At 41.4% G+C, this 24803-nt stretch overlaps 1 protein-coding gene across 1 annotated transcript in view; it reads left to right on the top strand.

Moving 5' to 3' along the window:
- The first annotated feature begins 3743 nt into the window (after positions 1-3743).
- The window catches only part of LOC107513006 (minichromosome maintenance complex binding protein), a 32774-nt gene continuing 11714 nt past the window's right edge, over positions 3744-24803 (top strand). The window contains exons 1-8 of the mRNA XM_016149121.2: positions 3744-4034; positions 15807-15892; positions 16408-16548; positions 16675-16716; positions 18823-18924; positions 20694-20838; positions 23112-23263; positions 24695-24795. Coding sequence (XP_016004607.1) covers positions 3977-4034; positions 15807-15892; positions 16408-16548; positions 16675-16716; positions 18823-18924; positions 20694-20838; positions 23112-23263; positions 24695-24795 — 827 coding nt within the window. The 5' untranslated portion in view covers positions 3744-3976. The remainder of the gene's footprint in view (positions 4035-15806; positions 15893-16407; positions 16549-16674; positions 16717-18822; positions 18925-20693; positions 20839-23111; positions 23264-24694; positions 24796-24803) is intronic.

The following is a 24803-nucleotide window of genomic DNA, read 5'->3' as shown; positions in this document are numbered from 1 at the left end:
TCACCTTTTTAATCTCCACACTTTAAATACAACCACCATATAGTTGAAAAGACCCTTTAACATAAAAAATCAAAACACACACAAAAAGAATAGGAAGTAGCAACTTGGAAAAAAATAACCTACACAGGAAGGCAAAAAACATTAAAATTTCTACCAATAATATCTTCAGAGGGATAAAAGGATTGGTAACAAAGAAATAAATTATTTAAAAAGAAAAATATTCGGGAAACATAAAAAGTCAAGAGAAGACAGATAAATAGGAAGAAAATTACCCCAAAGTAAAACAAAAAGACAAACATGGAAGCTAGAAGAGAAACCTAAGAAAATTAGAGTGCTAGGCAAGGAAATCACATATCTGAATATTAAGAGTTCTGCTAAGAATAGAGACAGAAAATGCAGGAGAGGGGATCACCAACGGAAAAAAAAAAAAAAATTATTCCCAGAAATGAAGGATACACGTTTCTAGATTAAAAGTGTTGAGTACTCAGCACAATAGTTAAAAACTTACACACCGCAGAGCAGGTAGACAAAGATCCCTCAAGATTCCAGAAGTATATAAACAGGTCAAATGCAAAGGAATTCAGCTCCCGAAATATTTACCTCTCAACTATACTTTCTAATGAAGCATATGAAAGAGATGCCCCACCAAAATAAAGGAATAAGCTAAGAGAGGCTTCTTATGTGAAATATAGAAAACAAGATATGGTTAAAGAAAAAGAAGCAGGCCCAAGTTAGAGGTCACTTGCCCTCACAACAGCAAACCAAGGCTTAATTGCAGTTTCAGCCCCTCCCAGGAATGGACTTTAACCCAATCAGCCTGAAATTTCCTATCAACACTAGTGAGGTAATCTGCCTGATAAGACCCCTGCTTTCCTTTCCCTAAAGGTAGGTGATCTTGCCTGAAAGTTTTTCAGGGGGTTTTTTGATTTTTTTTTTTTTTTTTTGCTAATAATGTCCTTGTCCCACCTTCCTGTCTATAAAAGCCTTCCATTTTGTATAGCTCCTCAGAGCACCTCTCCATTTACTAAATAGAATGTTGCCCAATTTATGAATCATTCAATAAAGTTAATTAGATCTTCAAATATACTCGGTTGAATTTTTGTTCTTTAACATATTTGGTGGCAGCAGCGGGATCCAAAACAAACTTCTGAAGGCATTCGGGAACAAGAAACACAGCCATGGTACCCCTAAACCACTTGAATTCAATGTCTTTCTCATCATCTTTGGGCACCCTGGTAGGTTCCTCAAAGTTCTGAGCTTCACTTTCTTTGCATCCAGCTCCCAATCTAACCTGCTTTTCAGTCAAGGGCTTAGCGGGTCAGCTTGAGCTGGCAGACCGTTCCATCCAGAACACAAGTCCCTGGCCTTTGGTTTAGTCCCCAATCCCCCAGTTTGGAATCCATTTCCTCAGTTCCGGTCCGCATTCTATGCAAGTTTATTTTCCTAGTCTTAAGGCTTGGAACACTTTTCCCTCACTTTTCACCTAGCTAATTCTCATTTATCTTTTAAGTCCTAATGTAAATGTCACATTTTCAGAAAAGCTCTGAAGCGCGCTTCCCCCTCACCCCAGAACCTCCCCTCGCAGTAGTGGATGGTGCTGTCCATTCCTCTTACAGAACTTCACTTTTTCTTGCGTGGTACATATCGTGGTTGTAAATGAATAATTATTTAGTGCTAAGTCTCGCTGGCCTGTACATTCCATGAGGACAAGGATGCTCTTTTTTCACCCCAGTATTTCCATTGCTCTCAGTAGCAACTAACTTGTAGACGGAGTTACTTCATGCCCTCCTTAAAAATACAGACTTGTGATGAAGGCAGAAGCGTAATTACTGGTGATAGGAAAAAATCTCGCCATGGAGATCTACCTTCATGGACGCTCCCCTGGCCTTTTACATTTTCGTAACTATTTATTAGTAGCATCAAAGTGTCTTGCCCCAGGAAAATTAGAGGGTGAAATTGTTCACGTTATAAAATACTTATATTTCATAAGGACCACAGAGTCTCTAAAACTTCAGCAATTATTCAATTATTAATCACTCTACATTCTACAGAAGGAGAAACCCAAAGCTGAAGTGTTCCTAGCCGCTGCCAAATTGACATCCAGCTGCCATTTTATATAAAACATCTGAAATTACTTAAAAACATTTTCATATCATACATTTACAGTTGAGCCTTGAACATTTTCATGTCATACATTTAGAATTAAGGGTGCTGACCCTGTCGAAAATCTGTGCATAACTTTTGGTTACCCCCAAATTTCAGTTGTCCCTGGGTATCTGCAGGGGATTGGTTCTAAGACCCTGCCCACACCAAATTAAAATCCACAGATGCTCAAGGCCCTTGTATAAAATGGCAGAGAACAATGCATAAAGTTGGTCCTTTTGTGGATTTCCAACCAGATCAATTGCGGTTGAACCCAGGATGCAAAATCCTGAGATACAGAGGGCTAAGTATTGGGGGGGGGGGGGGCGGGGAACCCCAGTATATGTGTGAGCAGTTCAAACCCATGTTCAAAGATCAACTGTAATTTGCATATAACTGGTCACGAAGCTAAAATATGGAATTTCTCTAATACCAGGGACTTGCAACGCTCTCTGCTAAATGAATGAGTGAGAAAATTGGTGGTCAATGCCCTTTTTTGCAACTCAGTTATCTCGGTTTACCCAACTCACACAAACCAGATGTATAATCCAGTATGCCAGTTAATTAGTTCACAATGAGAAACACCAATTACGCTCCTTTGCCCTAGAGAGGGCGTGAGATGAGTTCGGCTCTTGTTTCTTAGCTCCCCATTTTCTAGACCCCACTCCGATCGTCCTCCTGCTGTCCACATGCTCTACTTTCAGCTGGTGAGATGTTTTCTCAAGCACATTCCAGGCCTAGGGCGGACATTCTGACTTTACTGAACTTGGATATTTCCCAAATTTCCTCATTGAAAGATTACCATAGACTTGACGTTTTGCGTGCGCCCACGCCACCGTCTTCATTCTGCGGGGATCTCGATCCACGTTCTGCAAGAATCTTGCCGAAGCTCCCGGGCTGTTTCCGGTTCCTGGGCGGATGCAGACTAGCATGTGTTCTCGCGGTTATGAGTTCACCTGGCAAATAGGAACTAGTCCCTCTCCTCGACCACGATGCCTGGGACGACAGCCAAAGCAGGCTGGGGTCTTTCAAAGTCTCCCTCATCCAAATGTGTACCCGCCCGTCTGTGGGGTAGGGCTTTATCCCGCTGAGGGAAAGTCATGAAATACAGTGTCGGGCAGGGCGCCAGGGAAGATTCACCACCAGCAAAACACACACACACACGCACACGCATGCACACTCCCCGAGAGGGGGGCCCACACCAAAGGCTGCTTCACCCATTACATGTGCCCAGAGATGACTCTGAGGTCCGTGGGCTCGAGCTTTTTGTGCTGCTGAGGCTTCCGACCCGCGCGAGGCCTCGCACCAGCACGGACCGATGCGGACTCGGCAGCTTCGCCCCTCACGCTCGCACCCTGTACCAAACCGCCACACGCGCCCTCGGCCCGCGACGCCCAGCCCCGCGCGCCGCAGCCTGCGCGAGGCCGGCGCGCCCACCCTCGTGCCCGTCTCCAAGATGGCGGCGTGGCCCCGCCCCGGCCCGCCCCGCCCCCGGGGGGACGGCCCGCCCCTCCTCCCCGCCCGCGGGGCCGCGCGGCGCGCTCCCGCCGCCCCTCCCGCGCGAGCTCCACCCAGGTCGCAGGCAGCGCGGTCGGCGGCGCCTATTTCCCGCCATTGTGCGAAGTGGAGGCTGGGGGCCCGCGCGCGCAGCCTGCCGGTCCCCTGCAGCTCCCCGGCCGCCGCCGCCGCCACAGCCGCCGTTCCCTGAGGCCGGGCGGCCAGCGCCGCGAGGCTCGCCCTGCGTGGGAGGGCGCGGGCGAGGAGCTGCCGGGCCCCCCGAGGAGGAGCCGCGGCGCTGGACGCCCGGCCGTGTTGGCCCCGGCCCGTCGGCGAGATGCCCTGCGGGGAGGACTGGCTCAGCCAGCCGCTCGGGATCGTGCAGGGCTTCTTCGGTGAGTGGCGGCGCTGGGGGCGGGCCGGGCGGGCCGCCGAGTTTGCCGAGCCGGGGCCGGGCCCCACGCGGGGCTGCCTCGGGGGCTCGCGTGGCCGAGACGGCAGCCGGGCCTGCGCCGGCCGGCGCCCGGACGCCCCTTGCCCGGGCCCGGCCGCAGGTGCCTCCCACCTGCCCGACTCGCGATCCCCGGGCGGCCAAGGTTACGGCGCGAGCAGCCGGCGGCCGGCCGTGATTGACGGCCGCGCTGCCCCTGCCGCGGCGCCCCCGGGGGCCCGAGCCCCGCGCGCGGCAGGGCTCGGCGAGGTCCCCGAGCCGTTGCGAGGGCCCGCAGAGATGGGGAGAAGGAAAGGCACTTTGCCTGTGGGAAGCCTGCAGGGTATTTCAAAACTTCCGGTGTGCCGGGGGAGTGCGTGCTCGCTCGCTCGCAGCAGAAGTTGGCTCTAACTACTGCTGCACACATCCTCTCTTTCCGAGATAAGATTTAGTGGAACAGCTCAGTTTTGCTCTTAGGGTGACTTTAAAACCTGCGTGGTGCACAGCTCCTCGTATGCCAGAGCTAGCCAGAAATGAGAAACTACTCAGATGAGTTCCTACAGTACAGAAAGAGCTTAGAATGCTGCAGACAAGCTTAGTAAATTTTAGTTACGGTTGTGTTGTTACACTACTTTTCTGCTAAGCGTACGCTGGGCATTTTGACACCTCACTCACGTCTTTTTGCAATGAGGAGTGGTGGAGGCAAACCTAACGAAAAATCAGTGTTAGATCCGGGGCACCTGACTTGGCTGGACGTAACTTTGAACTGTAGAGTAGCCTTAGTTCATTTAGAGCATCGTGGGATATTAGTAAGAACGCCCAATAAGAAGCTAAGTAGTCCCCAGCCGTCAAAAGTGGTGGCGTACAATGTATGTATTTCCTGTAGGAGGGACTGAGCAACTTTATTCTTTTTCTCTATAATTTGAACTACTTTAGTTCTCTGGTTTCCCAGGCTGAAACTAGAGGCAGCAAATTAGATCTAGATAGGCATCCTGATTGTAGCCAGTGAACTCTGACAGAAAAAATAAACTATGTTAAAGGGGGGAGGGCGAAAACAACAACAAAATCATTGTATATCCATCCAAGGGCGCTTTGAGGAAGGGGCAGATAATCCTCCACTAAATCCTAGTAATTGACGTTGATAGTGAATACTGGAACCTATAACTGATGTCCAAAATAATGGCCCCGAAAGATGTAATGATAATTAAATTGCACAGTTGGTTTACCGGGGTGCAGACATGTAGACACTTTATATGAAAATCCTTCAGAAGTAAGAAGTTTCAATGCTTAAATGATGAAGTTCCAGTTACTGATATTTAGAAAATTTATTCATGAAAAATACCCTCATACCCTAGTATAGATGAGATGATTCTATATTTGATATAGATTTGAGTGTATTTTTGTAAGATTTTGTCTCTTACGTATATGACCCGTAGTACAAAAAGGATATAATTTGAATATAAGATACAGGCTTTATAGTAGTTTGTAAATTTTGTAAACTGTGGGGATCTGGACCTTGTGGATATGTTCCCCCGCTCCACCACACCAGAATGTCTTGTTCCCATATAGGTCTTGTCTCACAGAGAAGAAATTAATACTGTCTTCTGGTTAGGATTTTTTGTAGAAGCTGTTCTGAAGTATATTACATATTTTTGCTGCATGTTCCTGTCACTTAATATATTGAATGCCATTACAGTAACAGCACGATGGTTATGTTTGTGTGAGAAGCCTCTCAAACCTGTAGACTTGTTTTGCTTTAGTAGGAAATATGTTTCCCACCCAGACATAAAAGTAATGCACGTCCGTTGTGCTTTATGAGGCCTTTCATGGTTCCACCTGCGCCTGGCTCTGACCTCATCACCACGTTTCCCCTCATTCTGAACCCCCTTTCAGCCTAGGCCTTCTGCATCAACTGTTTCCTTTCCCTGGTCCCCCTTTCCATCCCATTTCCACTTAACCTGGCTAATAGATCTCACTCTTCCTTTGGGAACCTAAGCTAGGTACCCCGCTCCATTTTACTCCACGATCCTGTGTGTCCTGAAAATGAGGATGTAAAGCACATTGTTGAAATTACTTGTTTCTTGGATTCCTTTGCTGGATTTTGACTCTGGAAATTCTTGGCTTGTATTTGCCTTATTCACGGTATAGCCTCATTGCGTAGAATACACCTTGTACACCAAAAGTGCTCTGTAAACATTTGTTGAGCAGAGGCAGTGGAAAAAGACTGATTTACCAATCAGAAGTGGTATAAATTGGGATGGTTATTGTGACCAATGTCAAACTTAGGACAGTCTTGACAGACCTTACATTGATTCAGAGAATTCATGATCATACCTCGTATGAGTTACTTTCACATACAAATCTTGATTCCTTTTTATTGGTTCAGATAAGGAACTGAAATTCTATGAGTGGCCAATCATAATTATGAGTCATTGCATCTTCGTGAATCAGTCTGTGTTTTGAGTTTGTATCTGCCGTATTACAATGATTCATATGTAATTTTTTCTGTAAGCCTTGATAAAATGCTTATAATGTTTCAGTTCCAATTTCTAAAAGATTTTATAGGCTTAAATTAAGATTAGGAATATTTTGGTTCAGCAGAGCTCTCTGTAGGGCTTTATTATGAGCATAAGGCTAATGAGCCAGTCCCCACAGTGATTGCTCATTTAGTGACCCATATCAAATTGCTTCCCTTAAGCAAAGGCAGGAATTTTTTAAGTTTCTTTACTTGAATTAATGACTCAGTAACTGCTGTTAATTTCAGAAGTGGGAATGCTTATCAACTCTTTCTTTTACTGTTTTCTCTTTAGACTGTTGGTGGGTCAAGATCACTATTTTTGGTTATATTCAAGGTAATTAGGTTGTAATCTGACAAAACTAGGAGTATCTCATGCAAAAAAAGCAGTGGTGTGTGGAGGAGGGCAGGGAGGAGTATTTTCTAGCATTTTAGAGAATATAAAGCAGCAAGAAAAATTGACTAAAAGTTGGTCTGCTTTACTGTCACCATGATTCTAAACAGAATCATGTTTTGTCTGCGCGCACCTCGGATTTCTCCTGCCATCCTGTCCTTGGTAGGTCACTGCAAAGCAGTTTGTTATGATGCTGTAGAACCCAAAGGCAGGGTAGGCAGCTTGGTATCCCGAGACTGCTGAGCGGATCAGAACTGGAAAGCTAGCAGAAATCCAAGCCGCTCTACCTGTCTTGACTCCACGGCTCCCAGATTCACTTGTTCTCAGTTCCAGCCCACACCAGTTAGTTCTTCCCTTTAACCCCAGATTCCAAGGTTAGAGAATCTGTGGAGTCAGGAGTCCACTCACGGCACTAGTTAGCTATGGCCAAGACACAACTATTGAGGCCCACGCCTCCAAGCGGGGCAAGTTCTCTGAGGAGAATGGATTGGGCAGCTGGGGCCAAAGGCACAAATATGTACATATGAAATTTCAAATCATTAAATAATGACTTGTACATGGTTACAAAAAAGAAAAGAAAAACCCGAAGAGTAAAAGTATGCCCATTCCTCACTGAGATAACCACTTTTAACTTTTTACTTTTAGTTCTTTTTTTGTCTTTGCAAGATTTTTCATAGAGATATAACTAATGTAAGATAAAATTTACCATTTTAAAATTTACTAGTATTGGTTTTTAGTATATTCACAATGGCATGCATCCACCACCGCTGTCATTTCCATCGCCCCAAAAAGAAACCCTGTACCTGTTAGCAGTCATTCCCAATTGCCCCCTCCCCATCTTCTGGCAGTCAGTAATCTCCTATTTATGATTTACCTGTTCTGGACACTTCATATAAATGGAATCATACAACAAGTGGCCTGTTTTTGCCTGGCTTCTTTCACATGGCACACTGTTTTCACGATTTATCTGTGTTGTTTGCATGAAAGCTCTGCATTCCTCTTTATGTTCCTACTAGTCCACTGTGTGGACATACCACATTTTCTTTATCCACTCATCCATAAATGGACACATGTTTCTACTTCTTGGCTATTGTGAATAGTGCTGCTATAAACATTCGTGCACAAGTTTTTGTGTGAATGTGTTTTCAATTCTCTTAGGAATATATACCTAGGAGTGAGATTGCTGGGTCATACGATGATTTCCTGTTTAACTTTGGGAGGCGCTGCCAAATTGTTTTCCAAAGTGGTGGCACCCTTTTTACATTTCTGCCTGCGGTGTGAGAAGTTTCCTTCCTTATATTTTCTCCTGGTGATAATTTCTGTCTTTTCATTAGTCACAGCCATCCTAGTGGGTGTGAAGTGGTATCTTGTGGTTTTGATTCACATTTTTCTAATTAATGGTAATAACATCTTTTAATATGTATATTGGCTATTTGTATATCTTGTCTGGGGAAATGGCTAGTCAAATCTTTTGCAAAATTTTTAATTGGATTTTTGTCTTTTTATCGTTGAATTGCGAGAGTTCTTTATATACCCGCATGCATGCTAGACCCTTATCAGATACGTGATTCGAGAATATTTTCTCCTTTTAGTAGATCGTCTTTTCTTTATAGTGTCTTTTGATGAAAGTTTTTAATTTTGATTAAACCCCCTTAACCTGTTTTCCCTTTGGTCCGCACATGGTGCCTGCCGTGTTTGGGAACTCTGTTGTCTGATGTAAGGTTGCAAAGATTTATACCTACATTCTCAAGAGTTTTATAGTTTTGGCTCCTACATTTAGGTCTCTGATCTGTTTTGAATTACTTTTTCTACATGATATGAGGTAGGGGTTCAAATTCATTCTTTTGCGTGTGAATACCCAATTATCCCAGCACCATTTGTTTTCGGTTTATTTTTTTACATTTTCCAGTTTGATATAAAGGGTATAAAGCAGCAGTCCCCGATCTCGATGGCACCAGGGACCAGCGCTCCTGTGAGACTCTAACGCCTGATGATCCGAGGCAGAGTCGAGGCGGTGATGCTGGTGCTGGGGAGCGGCCGCGGATGCAGGCGAAGCTGGGCTCGCTCGCCGCTCACTCCTGCTGTGCGCCCCGGTATCGGTCCGTGGCCTGGGGGGGAGGGGGCTCAATATAAAGTATGTAGATGGACAGCCAGATGAAGAGGTACATGGGTGAGGTCCGGAAGGGTCCTCGGTGCAGGAACTTCTGTCCGGGAACCGGGATGTGCTGCCCTCCCAGCCCATGGTACATTCACCAACCCAGAAGCTCCCCAGCACCATGTGTTGAGAAGACTGTTCTTTCCCCGCTGAGTGGTTTTGACACCTTTGTCCAAAAAACTCACCTGACCATGGATGTGTAGCTTTATTACTGAGCTCTCAAGTCCATTCCATCGGCCTCTCTGTTTAGTCTGATGCCAGTACTGTGTCGTTTTGATTACTGCAGCTTTATAGTCAAGTTTTTGAAATCAGGAAGTGTGAGTCCTCCAACTTTGCTCCTTTTGGATAGTTTTGGCTCTTCAGAGTCTCCTGCATTTCCGTGTAAATTCAGAATCAGATTGTCCATTTGGGGGGCGGGGGAGGCAGTTAGCATTTTGATAGAGATGGCATTGAATCCCTAGTGCCTTTAGGTCTTTTGATAATAGAGAATAGTTTAGGTTATAGACTGTAGAGCCAACTGTGTAACTCTGGGACCATCCCCTGAGTCTTTGGCTGTGTGGTGGGTGATTTTTTAACAGCTCCCTTCTTTTTACTTCAGAATTATTTTCAGTAATGATCATGAGTTGAAGCTATGCACAATGCCTGTTTCTCAACCAATCAAGACGTCATTGTTTCTCCTCCTTCTCCTCCCCACCCCATTTTAGAATTTTTGTTTGTTTATGTGTGTTTGAGTTCTGCTGCGTTGGTGTCATTTCGTGTTGCATGGATATCACACCTCAGATTTTATTTTATTTTATTTTTTTAACACATACAGCACTTGTGTGGTCCCCCATCCAAGTACTAACCAGGCTCAACTCTGCTTAGCTTCCAAGATCAGAGGAGATTGGGCACGTTCAGGGTAGCATGGCTGTAGACCAGATTTGAATAATTTTAATTATATAGTTAATTTTTTGAATTAAGAATAACTACCCAAGTTCCTGCAAGACAGAAAGCTCAATTCTTTACTCAGAAGTATTTATAGCTATTAATAGTTTGAATTGTGGTCTTTTGGTTATAGTTTGATATAATATTTTATATAAACAATTATCTGATAACTAATGCAGTTGCCAAGTCCTACCACTGAATCTTACTGACGCATTTTCTTGAGTCATTCTTTGGTTTTAAGACAAATAACAGTTTAAGGAGAATACATTTCAGTATTAAAGATAGTATTGAAATTCAGCAGAACACGTCACGTGTGAGCCAGATTGTACCTGCTACACTTCTTCTCACACTGTTTTCACTTTTAAATATTAAACACAAAAACTCTAAGTCGTCTCATAGACAATAGAATTTAAGTAACACAAGTTCAGTTTCTTCGTCCTTATAGTCACTGGTTATGGTTTACTTCACTCTGTTGTGTACATGGAGGGCTCTCAAGTGCCACAGGGGCCGGGACACGAACCATTCCCTAAGCAAGTTTCGACTGTTCTGGACCGCTGAGAGCTCTACCGTCCAGACCAACGCACCGAGCAGAGTCTCTGCTGGGAACCGCAGTGTAACTGAATTAGTTTACATGTAGAATGCAATGTTTATTACAGGGCGAGTGGTAAAAATGCTAATTTGACACTTCCATATACATTAAAACTCAGAAGTATGAACAATCGTTTAGGATTTAGACCAACAAAAGATTTTCCAAGGAAGACTATTTTATCACAGAAATTATTTAGAATTGCAAATGAATGGTGATAATAAAAGCAGACTTTTGGTTTTATTGTTTTTAAGTGCCCTGCAGGAAATGCATCTCCTTATGGCTGGCTCCTGGGGCCCGCAACTCCTGCCACTTCTTCAGTAGGCTGCTACTTGGCCCCTCTTCCTAACTTTTGAGTGTGAACATGTCAAATTAGGTACTATTTTTTCTACCACAATGTCATTATCTGTAGAATGGGAATAAGATTCCATAGGTCTGTGGAAAGGATTAGATGAGAAAATGCATGTAAAGTGCTTAGAATGGTGTCCCGCATAGTCTCAAGAGTTCATTAAACATTAGCTACTGTTACTTTTGTTATAATTTATAATCATTCTAAAAAGATATTTTACCTTTTTTGCATCTCTGTTGCTTTCCCCCCCATTCTGGTTTTTGAAGACTTTGTTTTTTTAGAGCTGTTTTAGACTGACAGCAAAATTGAGTACAAGATACAGAGATTTCCCATATATCACTCTCCCCATTATCAACATCCCCCACCAGAATGGTGTATTTGTCAGAATTGATGAACCTACATTGACACACAATTATTACCCAAAGTTCATAGTTGACATTAGGGTTTATTCTTAGTGGTGTACATTCTTCAGTTTTGGACAAATGTATAAAACATGTATCCATCATCGTAAGAGAGGATATAAATGTAAATGCACCCAACGACTGAGCTTCAAAATGCGTGAAGTAGAAACCAGCAGAATTGAACAGAGAAATAAACATCTGCAATTACAATTGGAGATTTTATTGCTCTTCTCTTGGTACTCTGCAGAACTCTAGGGGATAGAAAATCAGCAAGGATGTAGAACTGCACAGCAGTTGCAATCGATGTTTGTGGACCACCACCCAACAACAAGAATACGCACTTTTCAAGTGTACACCAGTCATTCAGGATAAACTACATCCTGGGTCATGAAAACAAAAATTAAACTTAAAAGAATTGAAATCCTCAAGTATGTTCTCTCACCATTATACAATTAGATTAGAAATAAGTAACAGAAGATGACACAATTCAAACTTGTGGAAATAACACATATAAACAATCCATGGATCAAAAAGTCTCAAGGGAAATTTTAAAATGTTTTGAACTAAATGAAAATGAAAACACAACCCATCACAATTTGTAGGCTACAGCCGAAGATGTGCTAAGAGGCATTCAGTACATTTATTAGCAAAAAAAAAGGGGGGGGGGTATCAATAATATAAGCTTCTACTGTATGAAGCTAGAAATAAAGAGCAAAACGAATCCAAGTCATACAGAAGAAAGGAACTATTAAAGAGCAGAAGTGAATCAAATTGAAAACAAGAAAAAAAAGAGAAAAATCAATGAAACCTAAAGCTGTTTTTTTTGGGGGGAGGGGTTTGTTGTTTTTTTTTAATGAACAAGATCAATAAAATCCTTAAGCCTATAGCCAGACTAGCAAGGAGTGGGAAAAAAATAAAAGGAAGATACACATGACTGACATCAGGAATGAAAGAGGAGCCGTCTCCGTAGAGTGTATGGAGTGACGAGGACGGTCACAAAACCAGCTCTGTGAGTGTTGATTAAACAGCTTAGAGGAAACAGACCAGATCCTGAAAAAACATTACTAGTTTCCCGCTTATGTTGTAACAAATCACCACGAATTTAGTGGCTTAAAACAGTATAAGTTTATTATCTTACAGTTCTGGAGGCTGGAATAATGTGTGTCTCACTAGGATAAAATCAAGGCCACAGGACTGTGTCCTTTCTGGAGGCTCAGAGGGAGAATCTGTTTCCTTGTCATTTTCCAGCAGACTCTACATAGAAGTCGACAAGTTGGTTTTCAAAATTATGTAGAAATGTTGAGAATTAGAATGATCAAGACAAACTTAGCTACCTGATTTTGAGACTTACTATTGAGTTATAGTGATTACGACAGCATGGTATTGGCATAGGACAGACAAATGGATCACTGTAATGTAATATAGAATCTAGAAGTAGACTACCAAATACAGTGAATTGATTTTTGACAAAAGTGTGAAAACAACTTAGTGCTAGAAAGTCTTAAATAATGCTGGAACAAGTGTAATCTTTTGGGGGAGAAATAATGTGGATTACAGACCTAAATGTGAAAAATAAAAAACAGGATTATATCTTCATGACCTTGGGGTTAACAACCATTAAAGAGAAAAAATTGATAAATTGGACTTCATCGGAGTGAAAAACTTCTCATCAAAAGACACCATTAAGAATGTCAAGAAGGCCACAGATCAGGAGAAAATGTTGGCCCTACACATACCTGACAAAAGACAGACATCTAGAATACACAGAGCTAATACCTCAGTTCCCTTGACCCCTTAACCTAGAGCAAGATTGAGTGCAGTGGTGCTCAAATTCAGATGGCCAAGAAGTCATAGGAAATATAATGGAGAGGTACATGTGTGCTAAACAGGACTCTTGTTCGCAAATGACCTGGCTTGGTCCCGCTTAAACCAGAAAAGACTAATAATACGTAGCAACAGAATTCACGAGTGGGCTAGTGCGGTCGGCTCATTCACAGCCGAAGAGTCGAACTGTCTGTGTCTGCTTTTCGTTTTCCTCCGGGGCGGTTCGGTTTTGAGACAGGACTTGGTCACAGTGGCCACATGCAGCTCCCAGGCACGGAGCGCTGCAGGACCTTGAATTTCTGGTAGCGCGCATCCTTTCCCTTGCTCTGTATCCAGACTATGCCGGTCCCAGGCACTTCAGCAGGTTTCAGTTCTGCTTCACCCAGCTCACGTGCTTCCGCCATCAGAGGCCTTTCTGAGGTTCTCGGACCTGCAAAGTTGTTCTTTTTTGCTTTTGGCCGTTGTTTTATCCACCCATATGATATGTTTGCTTTAAGTGCCTTCAACTCCAAGATCCTTGTAGAACCTGACAGAGAGCTGGGCACACAGTAGGCCTAATAAATAATGGACAGTTATTGCATGCTTGATTTTTTTGGACTTAACCTGTTGCAGTCCTTTGTCAAGCAGTTCCAGGTATGTGTCAGCTAGCTGGCTTTTACTCAAGAATAGCATTCGTGCACGTGTAAGTTACTTAGACGTAACTTACCATTCCCTAGTCACTCTTTGAGGAAGCTTCATCACCCGTTACGTGGTAGATTCATGTTTCTTACACAAATGCAGTCAGCACAGCAGTGGTGGTATGGCAGTCATGGCTGCATGTAAGACTTTAGACAATCATTTTGTCTAGAAGCAAAACTCATTCTTTCTATCCAATTCAGTAACCATTTTTGGCACTCATCAAGAATAGTGGTTCTCAGGCTTCAGAGGGCACTGGAGTCACTTAGAGGGCATTTTAACGCACGAGTTGCTGGGCTTCACCTCCAGAGTTTCTGATTCAGTAGGTGTGGGATGGGCTGCAAATTTTGCATTTTTAACAACTACTCCAGTGATGCTGATGCTAGTGGTCAGAACCAGGCTTTAGGACCAATTTACCAGCAGATTTAAACCGCATCACACATCAGAATCGCTTAGAGTTTTTTCCTCCTGACTCCTTTTTCAGAACTAGCCTTCGCTCAGTTAAGTAAAGCCTTCGGAGGCCCTACTCAGGCCTGGTGTTAGCAGGATTTTATGAGTATTTCTGACAGAACTGGCTCCGTAACAAATATAGACAAAATTTCTTTACTTCACATCTCCATAGCACCTTTGTGATGAATATAAATGGTGAAAGTGTAGTGTAGCTCAGTGGTTCTTATTCCCCAAAACAGGTATTCCCGATTCTGTCGATAATTCACTCTTTGGTCATAGCCAGTTCCTCTCATTTTTCAAAGCTTTGGTTTTCTTATCTTTAACATGACATTAAAAACATCTTTCTTATCATTTCACAGTTATCATTATAAGAATCATCGATGATGCTAAATCTAGATTGGGGGAGACGAGTTTTCATGAAAATTATTTGCATGATCTTGAAGTGTTTCCCACAGATTGCCTATTAATTTTAAAGAGGGGCAAGTCACTCTGAAGTGGAGAAGCAAAATCACTCTGACTGGGTTATCGCAATTAACATCATTGACGGGAAGATGGACATCTGGTCTCCAGATGGTACCAGTGCAGGGGCACAGCATCACTTATGTGGTAGTATGACTGATAATACATAACTGCAGTTAATCAAGGAAACATCAGAGAAACCCAAAATGAGGAGCATTCTATTTTTTAAGGGCATGCATTCTTAAATATGGATGTCTCTAAAAGATAAAGATTAAGAAACTGTTCCAGCTTAAAGGAGATTAAAGATACATGATAAGTAAAAGCAGTAAGTGATGGTAGGCGGTCTCGTAGTGAAGGAGACAAAGTATAATTGCATTGGGTCAAGTGACAAATCGGAATGTGGGTGGTGGAGTAGATAAAAAGTGTTGTGTCAATTTTGAATTTCCCGAGGTTGATAAACAGTACTGCGGTCATGTGAGATTATCTCTTTATTCTTAGGAAACCTTCCTCGAAATACTTAAAGGTAAAAGTATGTGATGTGTGTAGCTTAATCTCTAACGGGTCAGAAAAATACAAGAGAGAGCAAGCAAATGAAAAAGCAAGTGAAGGAAAGATGCGAGTGTTCTTTGTACTATTTATGTGACCTTTTGGAAAATTTATTCCAAAATAAAAATATTAAAAACAAAAAACAAACTTCTGCTCAGGGTAGTTATAACATTTTTTTAAAAGCTATATAAAAATGTTTTCAAAGAGCAATTCACTTTACAAATGACGGTTCAAGCGCTGCTTTATCTGGGTCGCCTCACGTCTCGTTCCGTGGGTGGCGTTCGCTCCTGAGAACCGGCAGGTCAGCATCGCCCGGATTCGTGACACCCAGCCTGCCAGGGGGGCGGCCGCTTTCGTGTCTCTTATGCGATGAATGCTTCGCATGAATGTGCGACTCACCCGAACAGTCTATTATTATATATTGTACCTTTATCTTTATAAAGTCTATTTGTCTTTCAGCCCAAAATGGAGTTAATCCTGACTGGGAGAAGAAAGTAGTTGAATATTTTAAGGAAAAGCTGAAGGAAAATAATGCTCCTAAATGGGTAAGTTTATTGCTCCTTTTGGGGGAGAGAAGAGGTGGGGCTGACTTCCAGTTTCTCGGAGCAGTAATCCACATGTGATTTAAAAATATATAAGTTAATGTGTGCTGCCTCTGTTTTAAGTGCTATAAGTGGGTATGTATTAAAAGATTTCGGTCTCTCGCAACTTCAACTTAAATTCAAGCAATTAAATGTGTCTATTGGTGCCTCTAGGTGGCAGTAACTGTCCGTAGTTGTGAGAGCTTCGATGATTACCTTTATTTAAAAAAAAAAATTGGCATGTACTAGTTAAGAGACGAGCTTAGTAAAGTATATGCCTTTCTGCTGCTTGAAAAGTGTTCTGAAGGAAAAGCATCTTTTTACATTGTAGCCAAATGTCTTTAGACAAACTTGCAAGAACCCAGAAGTACCTTTGTTCAGCAGTTTGGGTCTGGATATAAAGTCTGTGGATGTATATGAACTTACTGTTTTATAGACAGAATATTTTTTATTACCTTGATTGCTTGTTTTCCTTTAAGGTACCATCACTGAATGAGGTTCCCCTTCATTATTTGAAACCTAACAGTTTTGTGAAGTTTCGCTGCATGATTCAGGATATGTTTGACCCTGAGTTTTACATGGGAGTTTATGAAACGGTTAACCGAAACACAAAAGCACGTGTATGTATTTCTTTCTTTCATGGAGCTTGTCTCTTTATAATTAGTGGTATTAATTTTGTCCTTGTGTCGTTCATGGTAGTTTTGATTCACGTATGCTGACACTGTTATCCTTCGTTTGGGTCACAGGTTCTTCATTTTGGAAAATATAGAGATGTAGCAGAGTGTGGGGTATGTATCCTTAAGATATGTAAAACATTTTTAATAAGAATTTTTTCTAAGAGAATTTATTACTTTCCTTTGGTTGATCTTAAATTTAATTACTTTGTGTACAAATAAGGTCTAAGAAGTCATGTGGAATGTTTTCTTTGCCTTTGTTTCGATGATATATTTTGATCTTTAAAAATCTCTTAGGTGGAATATCATAAATGACAATATTGTAAATTCCTTTTCTCAGTGTCTATATCCTCGGTTTAAAAAATTACAGGTTATAATTCTTTAAAAATGAAAGTGGAAGATTAACTTAGGGCTTAACACTTGCTTAACTAAAGTCAATCGTATTCTTCCCTCTTTTCCTGAGAGAAAAGTTTTTACTAAGCTTTCTTTGATAGAAGGAAGTAATGGCAGCTCTCTTACATATCAACGACGGAAGAGGGAAGAAGGCAGAACAGTGGGTATGAAAGGGACAGTTGGGTAGAAACTTACTAGAAAAGCAGTTAGAGAGGAACCACAGGACATCTGCATTTTTTAAAACAGATTTTCTGATAATGAATGAACAACATGCAGAATGAAATTTAATTTTATTCAGACACCTGTTCAACATCCCTAGCATTGTCACTGGGGAAAGTTTAATGGTTTAATAGTAAAAAAAAAAAAAAAAAAAATTAGCTTGTCCAAAAATTTTGTTCCGAAAATGCCTCCCATATTTTGTTTTTTGTGTTTTTTTTAATGTGGTTCTGTCGAAACAAATGAGAATTGTCAATTTTTGGAACAAAAACGGGTGTTACAGGTGGGGATTAACTAACTAGGGCCAGAGCCTCCGTAAGAAGGTGGGACCTCAGTGGGGGGTCTGGGGTTCCCTCCTTTCTGGGCCTGATTCCCTGCAGATCCACAGGCTCAGTTTACTCAGGTTTTCTATGTCCTGGGAGTCTGACTCCTGCTTACGCAAATCTCAAGAGATTGATTTATAAACCCTAAAACCAGCCCATTAAGTCACAGAAGTTGTTCCTCATTGACCAAAGTGTTCTAGTTCAGTGGGATAATCTGGACAGAAAAACAACTGTAATTTGGAAGATTGCCAGAAAGGTTTTATTAAACAAAAACGTAACTTCCTACAATTATTTACAGTAATTGACTCATGAAAGATGGATTTATTTGATCTAACACATGCTGACCTTAAGGTCTCCCAATGTCTTTTTTCTTTTAGAGTGTTTCCGTAAGATAAAATGTGCCGTCTAATGAATCAACTTTTAAATGCTTACTGGATCCCTGTTTGAGGAGCCTAAGGCAAATATGTGAATACACAACCTTCTCTAGTACCCAGTAGCATAGTGTCACTAGAGCTCAGTAATGTCAGCGTCTGTAATAGGAAAATAGATGTGGTTGTTTATCTGTGACACTTCCAAAGAGAAGACAATTTGTACTATGTTGTTAAGAGTCATAAATAACAAAAAGCACCATACCAAGAAAAGGGGACTTTGGGCCCGGAAAGAAACAAATCTCAGCTTATACATATTATCTCGGGCTCAAATTTGATGTCTCCTGGGTCTTTTTTCTCTGCCCTACAAAATGGCATATACATCTTATTTACTTGTAAGATTTTTTTGTACTGTAATATTAATTTTTATTAAAGTAACTTTTCAATATTATATCATGGAGCCTTTCCTATTCTTAGCATTTGCTATGTGAAATACAGAATACGCTTTTTCTAGGCAATAGTAGCTGAGACTTAAGTTTCATCTCAGCGCTACCTCGTAATGAATATTTTATTAAATTCTTATAGGCTGATTCTGATACTTCACTGTGAAAGAGACAGTGGGATTACCATGCGCTTTGTCTTTGAAAAAAATAGAGCGTCCTGTTTATTAAAAAGGATTGAATTTTGTAACATAGGGTACTGTGTATTACGAGTTGAGGGAAGATTGCATATTGAGTATTGCATACAAAACAATTTTATGTCTCTTTTGAAAAATAATAGTTTGGATTTAGTAGTTGCTTGTTAATTAACTCATAATGGGAAATATTTACTAAGGTTTTATAAATAACATGAAAATGTGGTTGCTAATTTTTAAATTTTTTTAAGTAAAATTCTAAAAATACTTTTCGTGTCCATCATAGCCTCAACAAGAAGTTGATTTAAACTCTCCACGAATTACCACTTTGGAAAGGCAGACTTTCTATTGTGTCCCAGTGCCTGGGGAATCCGCATGGGTAAAAGAAATATCCTTTGTCTGGGCTTTCTTATGTGGTGAACGGTTCTTGATATTTTCTTAAATTGAAGAAAAAAAAAAAAAAAACAACAAAATTGAGATTTTCAGTTTTTAAAAACTTAGTCTTTTTTTTTTTTTTTTTTAGCACAGTGAAGCTAACAGGAAAAAAAACGTATAAAACAACTTAAGTATTCACTCACCCTTGAAGGCATTTTTATTGGCTATAGAATTCTTGATTGACAGTCACTTTCTCCAACTCTTGAGTGGTATCGATCCAGTGTTCTCTTTCCTTCATCGTTTTTTGATGAAAGGGTTAGTCATGTTATTATTATTCTCCTGTTTATAATGTGTTTGATTTTCTTCTGGCTGCTTCCAGTCTGTTTTTCTGTAGTTTTCATGAGTGTGATTATGATGTGCCTGGGTGTGGGTTTCTTTGTGTTTTTCTTGCTTGAGGTTTTTTTGGTTTGGTTTGCTATGAGCTTTTGAATCTATGGATTGACTTTTTTTTTTTTTTTTTTTTTCAGAAGAGTTCAGCTTTTTATTTCTTCAAATATTTTTCTGTCCCAGTCACTCAGCATCTTTTTTTTTTGGGACTCTAGTCACGCGATCGTTAGACTACTTGTTATTGTAATCTAGGTGACTGAAACTCATTTCTTTTTTTTTTTTTTCATTTTTTCATTTCAGGTATTGTATTTTTCAGTTGTCGATTTTTCATTTGGTTCTTTTTCATGGTTTCTATTTCTCTGCTAATATACTTCATCTTTGACTCACTTTTAAAATGGTAATTTTTATAATTGCTTTAACATCCTTGTCTGATAATTCCAGGCAATATCCAGGTCTTTTCTGGGTTTGTTTCTGTTGACTATTTTTAATCCTGGTTATAGGTCATATTTTTCTACTTTTCCCTTTATAACTGATAGTATGTTATTGTTTGCCGATGTACAACCTTGTAAGTTTGGTTTTGCCTTCATTTCAAGAATGTCACATTTTGTTCTGATGGGCAGGTGATTTATATGGTTCACTTTAACCCTTCGAGGCTTGGTTTTGCGCTTTTTTAAGGTTGGTATGGAGCAACCCATGCTACCTGGGACATGATCCTTACTCGTGAGGTATATAGTTTCTGGGTCTCACCTGAGTGCCAGGATGTTCAGCAGGGTCCAGTTCTAAGTGCTGTGTAATTTCCAGAATCTCCATGTACCTCCTAGCCAACCAGCATCTCTTCTCTGCTTGGACCCAAGGAACCTTGACATGCATCCACAGCTTTGTATCCAGCCTGAGACCCAGGTGGGACCGCACAGATTTCTGGTCATCTTCTCTCTTCTAGAGGGGTACTGCTCCCCCTCCGGGACTGTCCTGCACATTCTCGTTGCTTCAGCTGTCCTGAACTGTGTACCGCGTTCTCTCTGCCCAGCAGGAGCAGGATCTCCGCTGCTCTTTGTTATAGTTTAGAAAGTGGCCCTGAGAGGAAGCTGGGGACAGAGTGGAGTTACTCAGTGCGCTAGCCCTTATCTGAGGATCATGACCTTATGCTCCCTGTTGTCTGGTGACAAAACCGTTTCTTCATGTCTTTTGTCCAGGTTTACAGCTCTTTACAGCTGAGGTGGGGGACGTAATCTCGAGCTGTTTTTCTCCTGACCAAAACTAGAAGTCCAGCCTTTTAACAATACATCTTTAGTTTAACCAAACTACCGGGTTAATAACCTTTTATTAGTCATGTAATTAGCGTAACTTCGGATCATCCTGAGTTCATGGTAGTCTTTTCTTAACCCTTCATTTAACGCCTATGTTAATGCAAACCAAGCTCGGGTCAGCCCTTCAACATCCTACACTCCCAGTCGGCACAAGAGGAGTTACGAAGATGATGAAGATATGGACCTGCAGCCTAATAAACAGAAAGACCAACATGCGGGCGCCAGGCAGACGGGTAGGTGTGCCGGCAGGCTTTCTTCAGCCTTCGGCTCTCTCTCGTTGGTTCTGTTTGCAGAATTCACCGTTAGATGATACAGCTCTCGATTTAGGGACTGGCAGTAATTTGACAACCTTGTTTTCATGGTAATCAGAATTATAGACAGTGTTGAGAGTTTTTACAGAACTCTGATCAGGTCGTGCTTCATAACTGAGCAATTAAGAATCAGTGAGAAGTGGCTGCTCTGTCAGTTTTTAAGGGTGTCAAATGGTTAGCTGAAAAAGGTCTTTTCTCTTTATTTTTATCTCCGCTGTTAAGTAATATAGAAGTATAGTCCTTTAGCCTAAGAATGATTTATTTATATCTGAAAACATCTTTCTATTTTCTCTTTGGAATAGTGGCACTTTAATTTAGTAAGACTGAAAACATCAGAGGAAAAACATGAAATTGTTATATACTAGATCACTTATTCTTACACTCTAAAGCAGATCACCCTTAGAACAGTCACAGCTCTGTTCTGTTTACATACATTTGTAGTGACCGATAACCTTAGAACAGGCTTTTAAAACACAACTACTTCTGACTGAAACGAGGAGACCGAAGCTGAGATTTGCTAAGAGCGTGAGGGAGTTTCAGGGTGGGTATGTATCATCAGCTCCACCAGTCACACTTCTTCATGTGCCGCGAATTTCTTTTATTATGGCAGGTAGATACGTGTGTCTTTATTTCTCCTTTTACATTCAGTCAGTTCTCCTTAGCGTCTTTAATCAGAGGGCCAGTTAAAGGGGGAGGAGGTAAGACAAATTAGTTACTTGGTCTCTTAGATCGGGTTGAGAGGACAAACATAACAGCGATAAAGAAAAACTAATGAGTTCCATCTGACCATGTGTCAGTCTGCTTTATAAGTTCGTATTACTGTATTTAATGCTGAGGCATATTTTAATGTTTTTAAAATTGGAATGTTTTACAGTAATTATATACAAATATGGTGGTATTCTTTCACCCACCTCAAATGTTTATTAAAATTAATGGTGTAACAATAAGTGACAAAATCCAGGTCATGTGATAGTTCTTTCTTTTTACTTAAAAAAAAAAAATCGATGCTCCTTTCTATTTCTTGTTCCTTTTGTTTGAATGTCACACTACAGGGCTTTTAATTTTTTATCCGAGTACATTATTTATGTGAAGTTTAACTTGCTCCATTGATTTCTAGGCAATCTCTCAGGCTATCAATATTTGTAAAAATTTTTTTGAGATAATAGATTCACATACAATAATAAAGAAACAATACAGAGAGATCCTGTGTGCCCTCGACCCAGCTTACCCCAGTGGTTACATGTGGTATAAGTGCAGCAGAATATCACAGCTCGGAAGCGGGCAGTGACACAATCCACGACTTGTTCCGAATGCACATTTTTTTTTTACGTGCACCTATTCACGTGTATTTAGTTTATGCAGTTTCATCACTCGTGTAGAGGTCATGTGACCACTAGTACAGACAAGATACAGAACAGTTCATTACTTGTTTTTTCATGTTGCCCTTTTAGAATCACACCCACCTCTCCTGCCCCTCCCGTTTCCCCAAGTCTCCAGCCCCGATAACCACTCATCTTGCCTCTATCTCTATAATTTTGTTATGTCAAGAACGTTATGTAAACGAAATCTTAGAGTATGTAAACTTTGTAGATTGGCGTTTTTCATTCAGCCAAATTCCCCTGAGATCCAGGCCGTTGCATGCGTCAATAGTTTGTTCCTTTGTATAGCTGAGTAGCAGTCCGTGGTATGGCAGGCTAGATACTGATTCTGATTGGTAATCAGCCCTGACCTGTGACGACTTCAGGGGTAGGGGCTATCTTTTAATCATCTTTGTATCCCCAACAACTAGTCTGATTCCTGGCACATAGCAGATGTTAGTAAGCATTTGGTAAGTGAATTTATTGCTGTATAGTTTTATTTCTGCTTACTAAGTAGCAAATGGTATGTTCTACCAAGGCAGTTAACTTTTAAAAGTACTTACACTTGAGATTTGATGGAGGGGGAATTCGTTCCTATTTTATTGTAGGAGGAACAATGATTAAATTTTTCAGATCATCATCATAATCTTTGCTCTCTTTATAGGTCAGACAAGGGGTTTTGTTAGTATGGGTTATTTCCTTAAACACTATAACAACTTGGAGTTTGGGAGCTCAGAAGCCTCGTAGATGTCAGACTTGAAAGGCTCCTAAGGGAGGGCTCTTTGTCTCCAGAAGGCCTTAGAAATGGCTAAGGACAGTACTCTCCTTCGATTTCAGGACGCGTCGGTGGTCTTCAGTGGTGTGGAGAGCCGAAGCGTTTGGAAACTGAAGCATCTACCGGACGACAGCTGAACCCCCTCAACCTCTCTTCTCCCTTCGACCTAAACTTCCCACTGCCAGGAGAGAAGGGCCCTGCGTGCCTTGTGAAGGTGATGAAGCTTTCACAGACCCGACCCTGACAGACGTGCTGTGTGTTTCAGAAATTAAAATGAGAAAGTCTTGGCGTTTGTATTGGTTTTCTATTGCTGCTGTAACAAATCGCCACAGACTTAATGGCTTAAAACAAAAGCATTTACAAGCTTTAGGTCAGACGTCTGATGTGGCTCTTCCGGGGGTAAAATCAAGGTGTCGGCAGGGCCATGTTCCTTTCTGAAAGTTCCTGGGGAGAATCTGGTTTTTTTGCCTTTTCCAGTTTCTAGAAGTTCCCCTCTTCCTTGGCCCATGGCCCCTTCCTCCATCTTCACAGCCAGCAACAGTGCATCTTTCTGGCCATTTTTTTCAGTCACAACTGACCAGAGGTAGGAAAGAGTCTAATTTTAAGGGCCTGTGTGAGTAGATTAGGCCCACCCAGATAGTCCAGGACAATTTCCCATCTCAGGGTCCTCAATTTATGCAAGTCACTTTTGCTTTTTAAAGTAACATATTCATAGAATTTAGGAATTAGGATGTGGACATCTTTGGGAGGCCATTTTTCTGCCCCTCATAGCATTCTTAAAGAATTAAAGAATATTCCAATCGCAGCAATGGAGCAATTTTTTAATTCATGTCTACTTCCTTTCTATATTATTTCTAACTTTCTGATAGCTACTTCGTTTTCGCCATTCTCTTATCAGAATCTGTTTCTCATTTGTATTTAAAATGGAAGAAAAAAATTCTGTTTATAGTTTTCCTATCTCGCTCATTCTTGTATTTTAATCTTGATAGGTGAACAAGTGATACCAATTTCAGAAATGATCACCGAGAATTTCTGTTCTTATCTGTGGTTTTAACTTAAACAGCACTTCAGTTAACAACAGTATTTGTTCACAGTGTGCGTCCTGTCATGCTTATGTTGGGTTTCACCAGGAGGAGCCTTTGACAGTTATTAAAGTCCCTCGTGACAGGCAGCTGTGAAAGTTTGCTTTTTTTTTGTGCAAAACCTCACGTCCACTCCGAGTTTTGTGTCGGCCCTCCTGATCCTGCGCAGTTTGTGAGCCCAGAGTTCATAATCTGGGGGTTTCCCTCTTCTCTCGGTGCGGTTGGTTAATGGACTGGGAGATAATGCACCTTTCCGGTCTGAGTTGACCATCATCCTTCGGGAAAGCCTTTCCTTCGAAGCGATGTGGTGTGTTGAAAACAGACGTTAGCCCGGGAGTCGAGTCCTGTGTTTTGGTCGTTAGCGTGTGTGCTAGCGAGCAGGATGACTTCAGGCAAGCACTTTACCTCTCCTGGCCTCAATTTATGAACGAAAGGAGTTGTGTTAAGATGCGTTCCTGATCTAAAATTCTAAGATGTTATTACTCTACTTCAAGTCTAAATAGCTTATGCTTTGTTGGCGGTGGTTAGTGCTAACAGCATGATTTCGTGTGGTGTCTCGTCAGGTCTATGAAGACTGGGATTGTTTCAAAGTCAACGACGTTCTTGAGCTGTACGGCATCCTGTCCGTGGAGCCCGTGCCGAGTGCACTGAGCAACGACGAGCGGTGGGTCT

This window comes from Rousettus aegyptiacus, unplaced genomic scaffold (assembly GCF_014176215.1).
Source record: "Rousettus aegyptiacus isolate mRouAeg1 unplaced genomic scaffold, mRouAeg1.p scaffold_m13_p_6, whole genome shotgun sequence".
Classification (NCBI taxonomy): Eukaryota; Metazoa; Chordata; class Mammalia; order Chiroptera; family Pteropodidae; genus Rousettus; species Rousettus aegyptiacus.
This window is presented reverse-complemented; position numbering and strand designations above follow the sequence as displayed.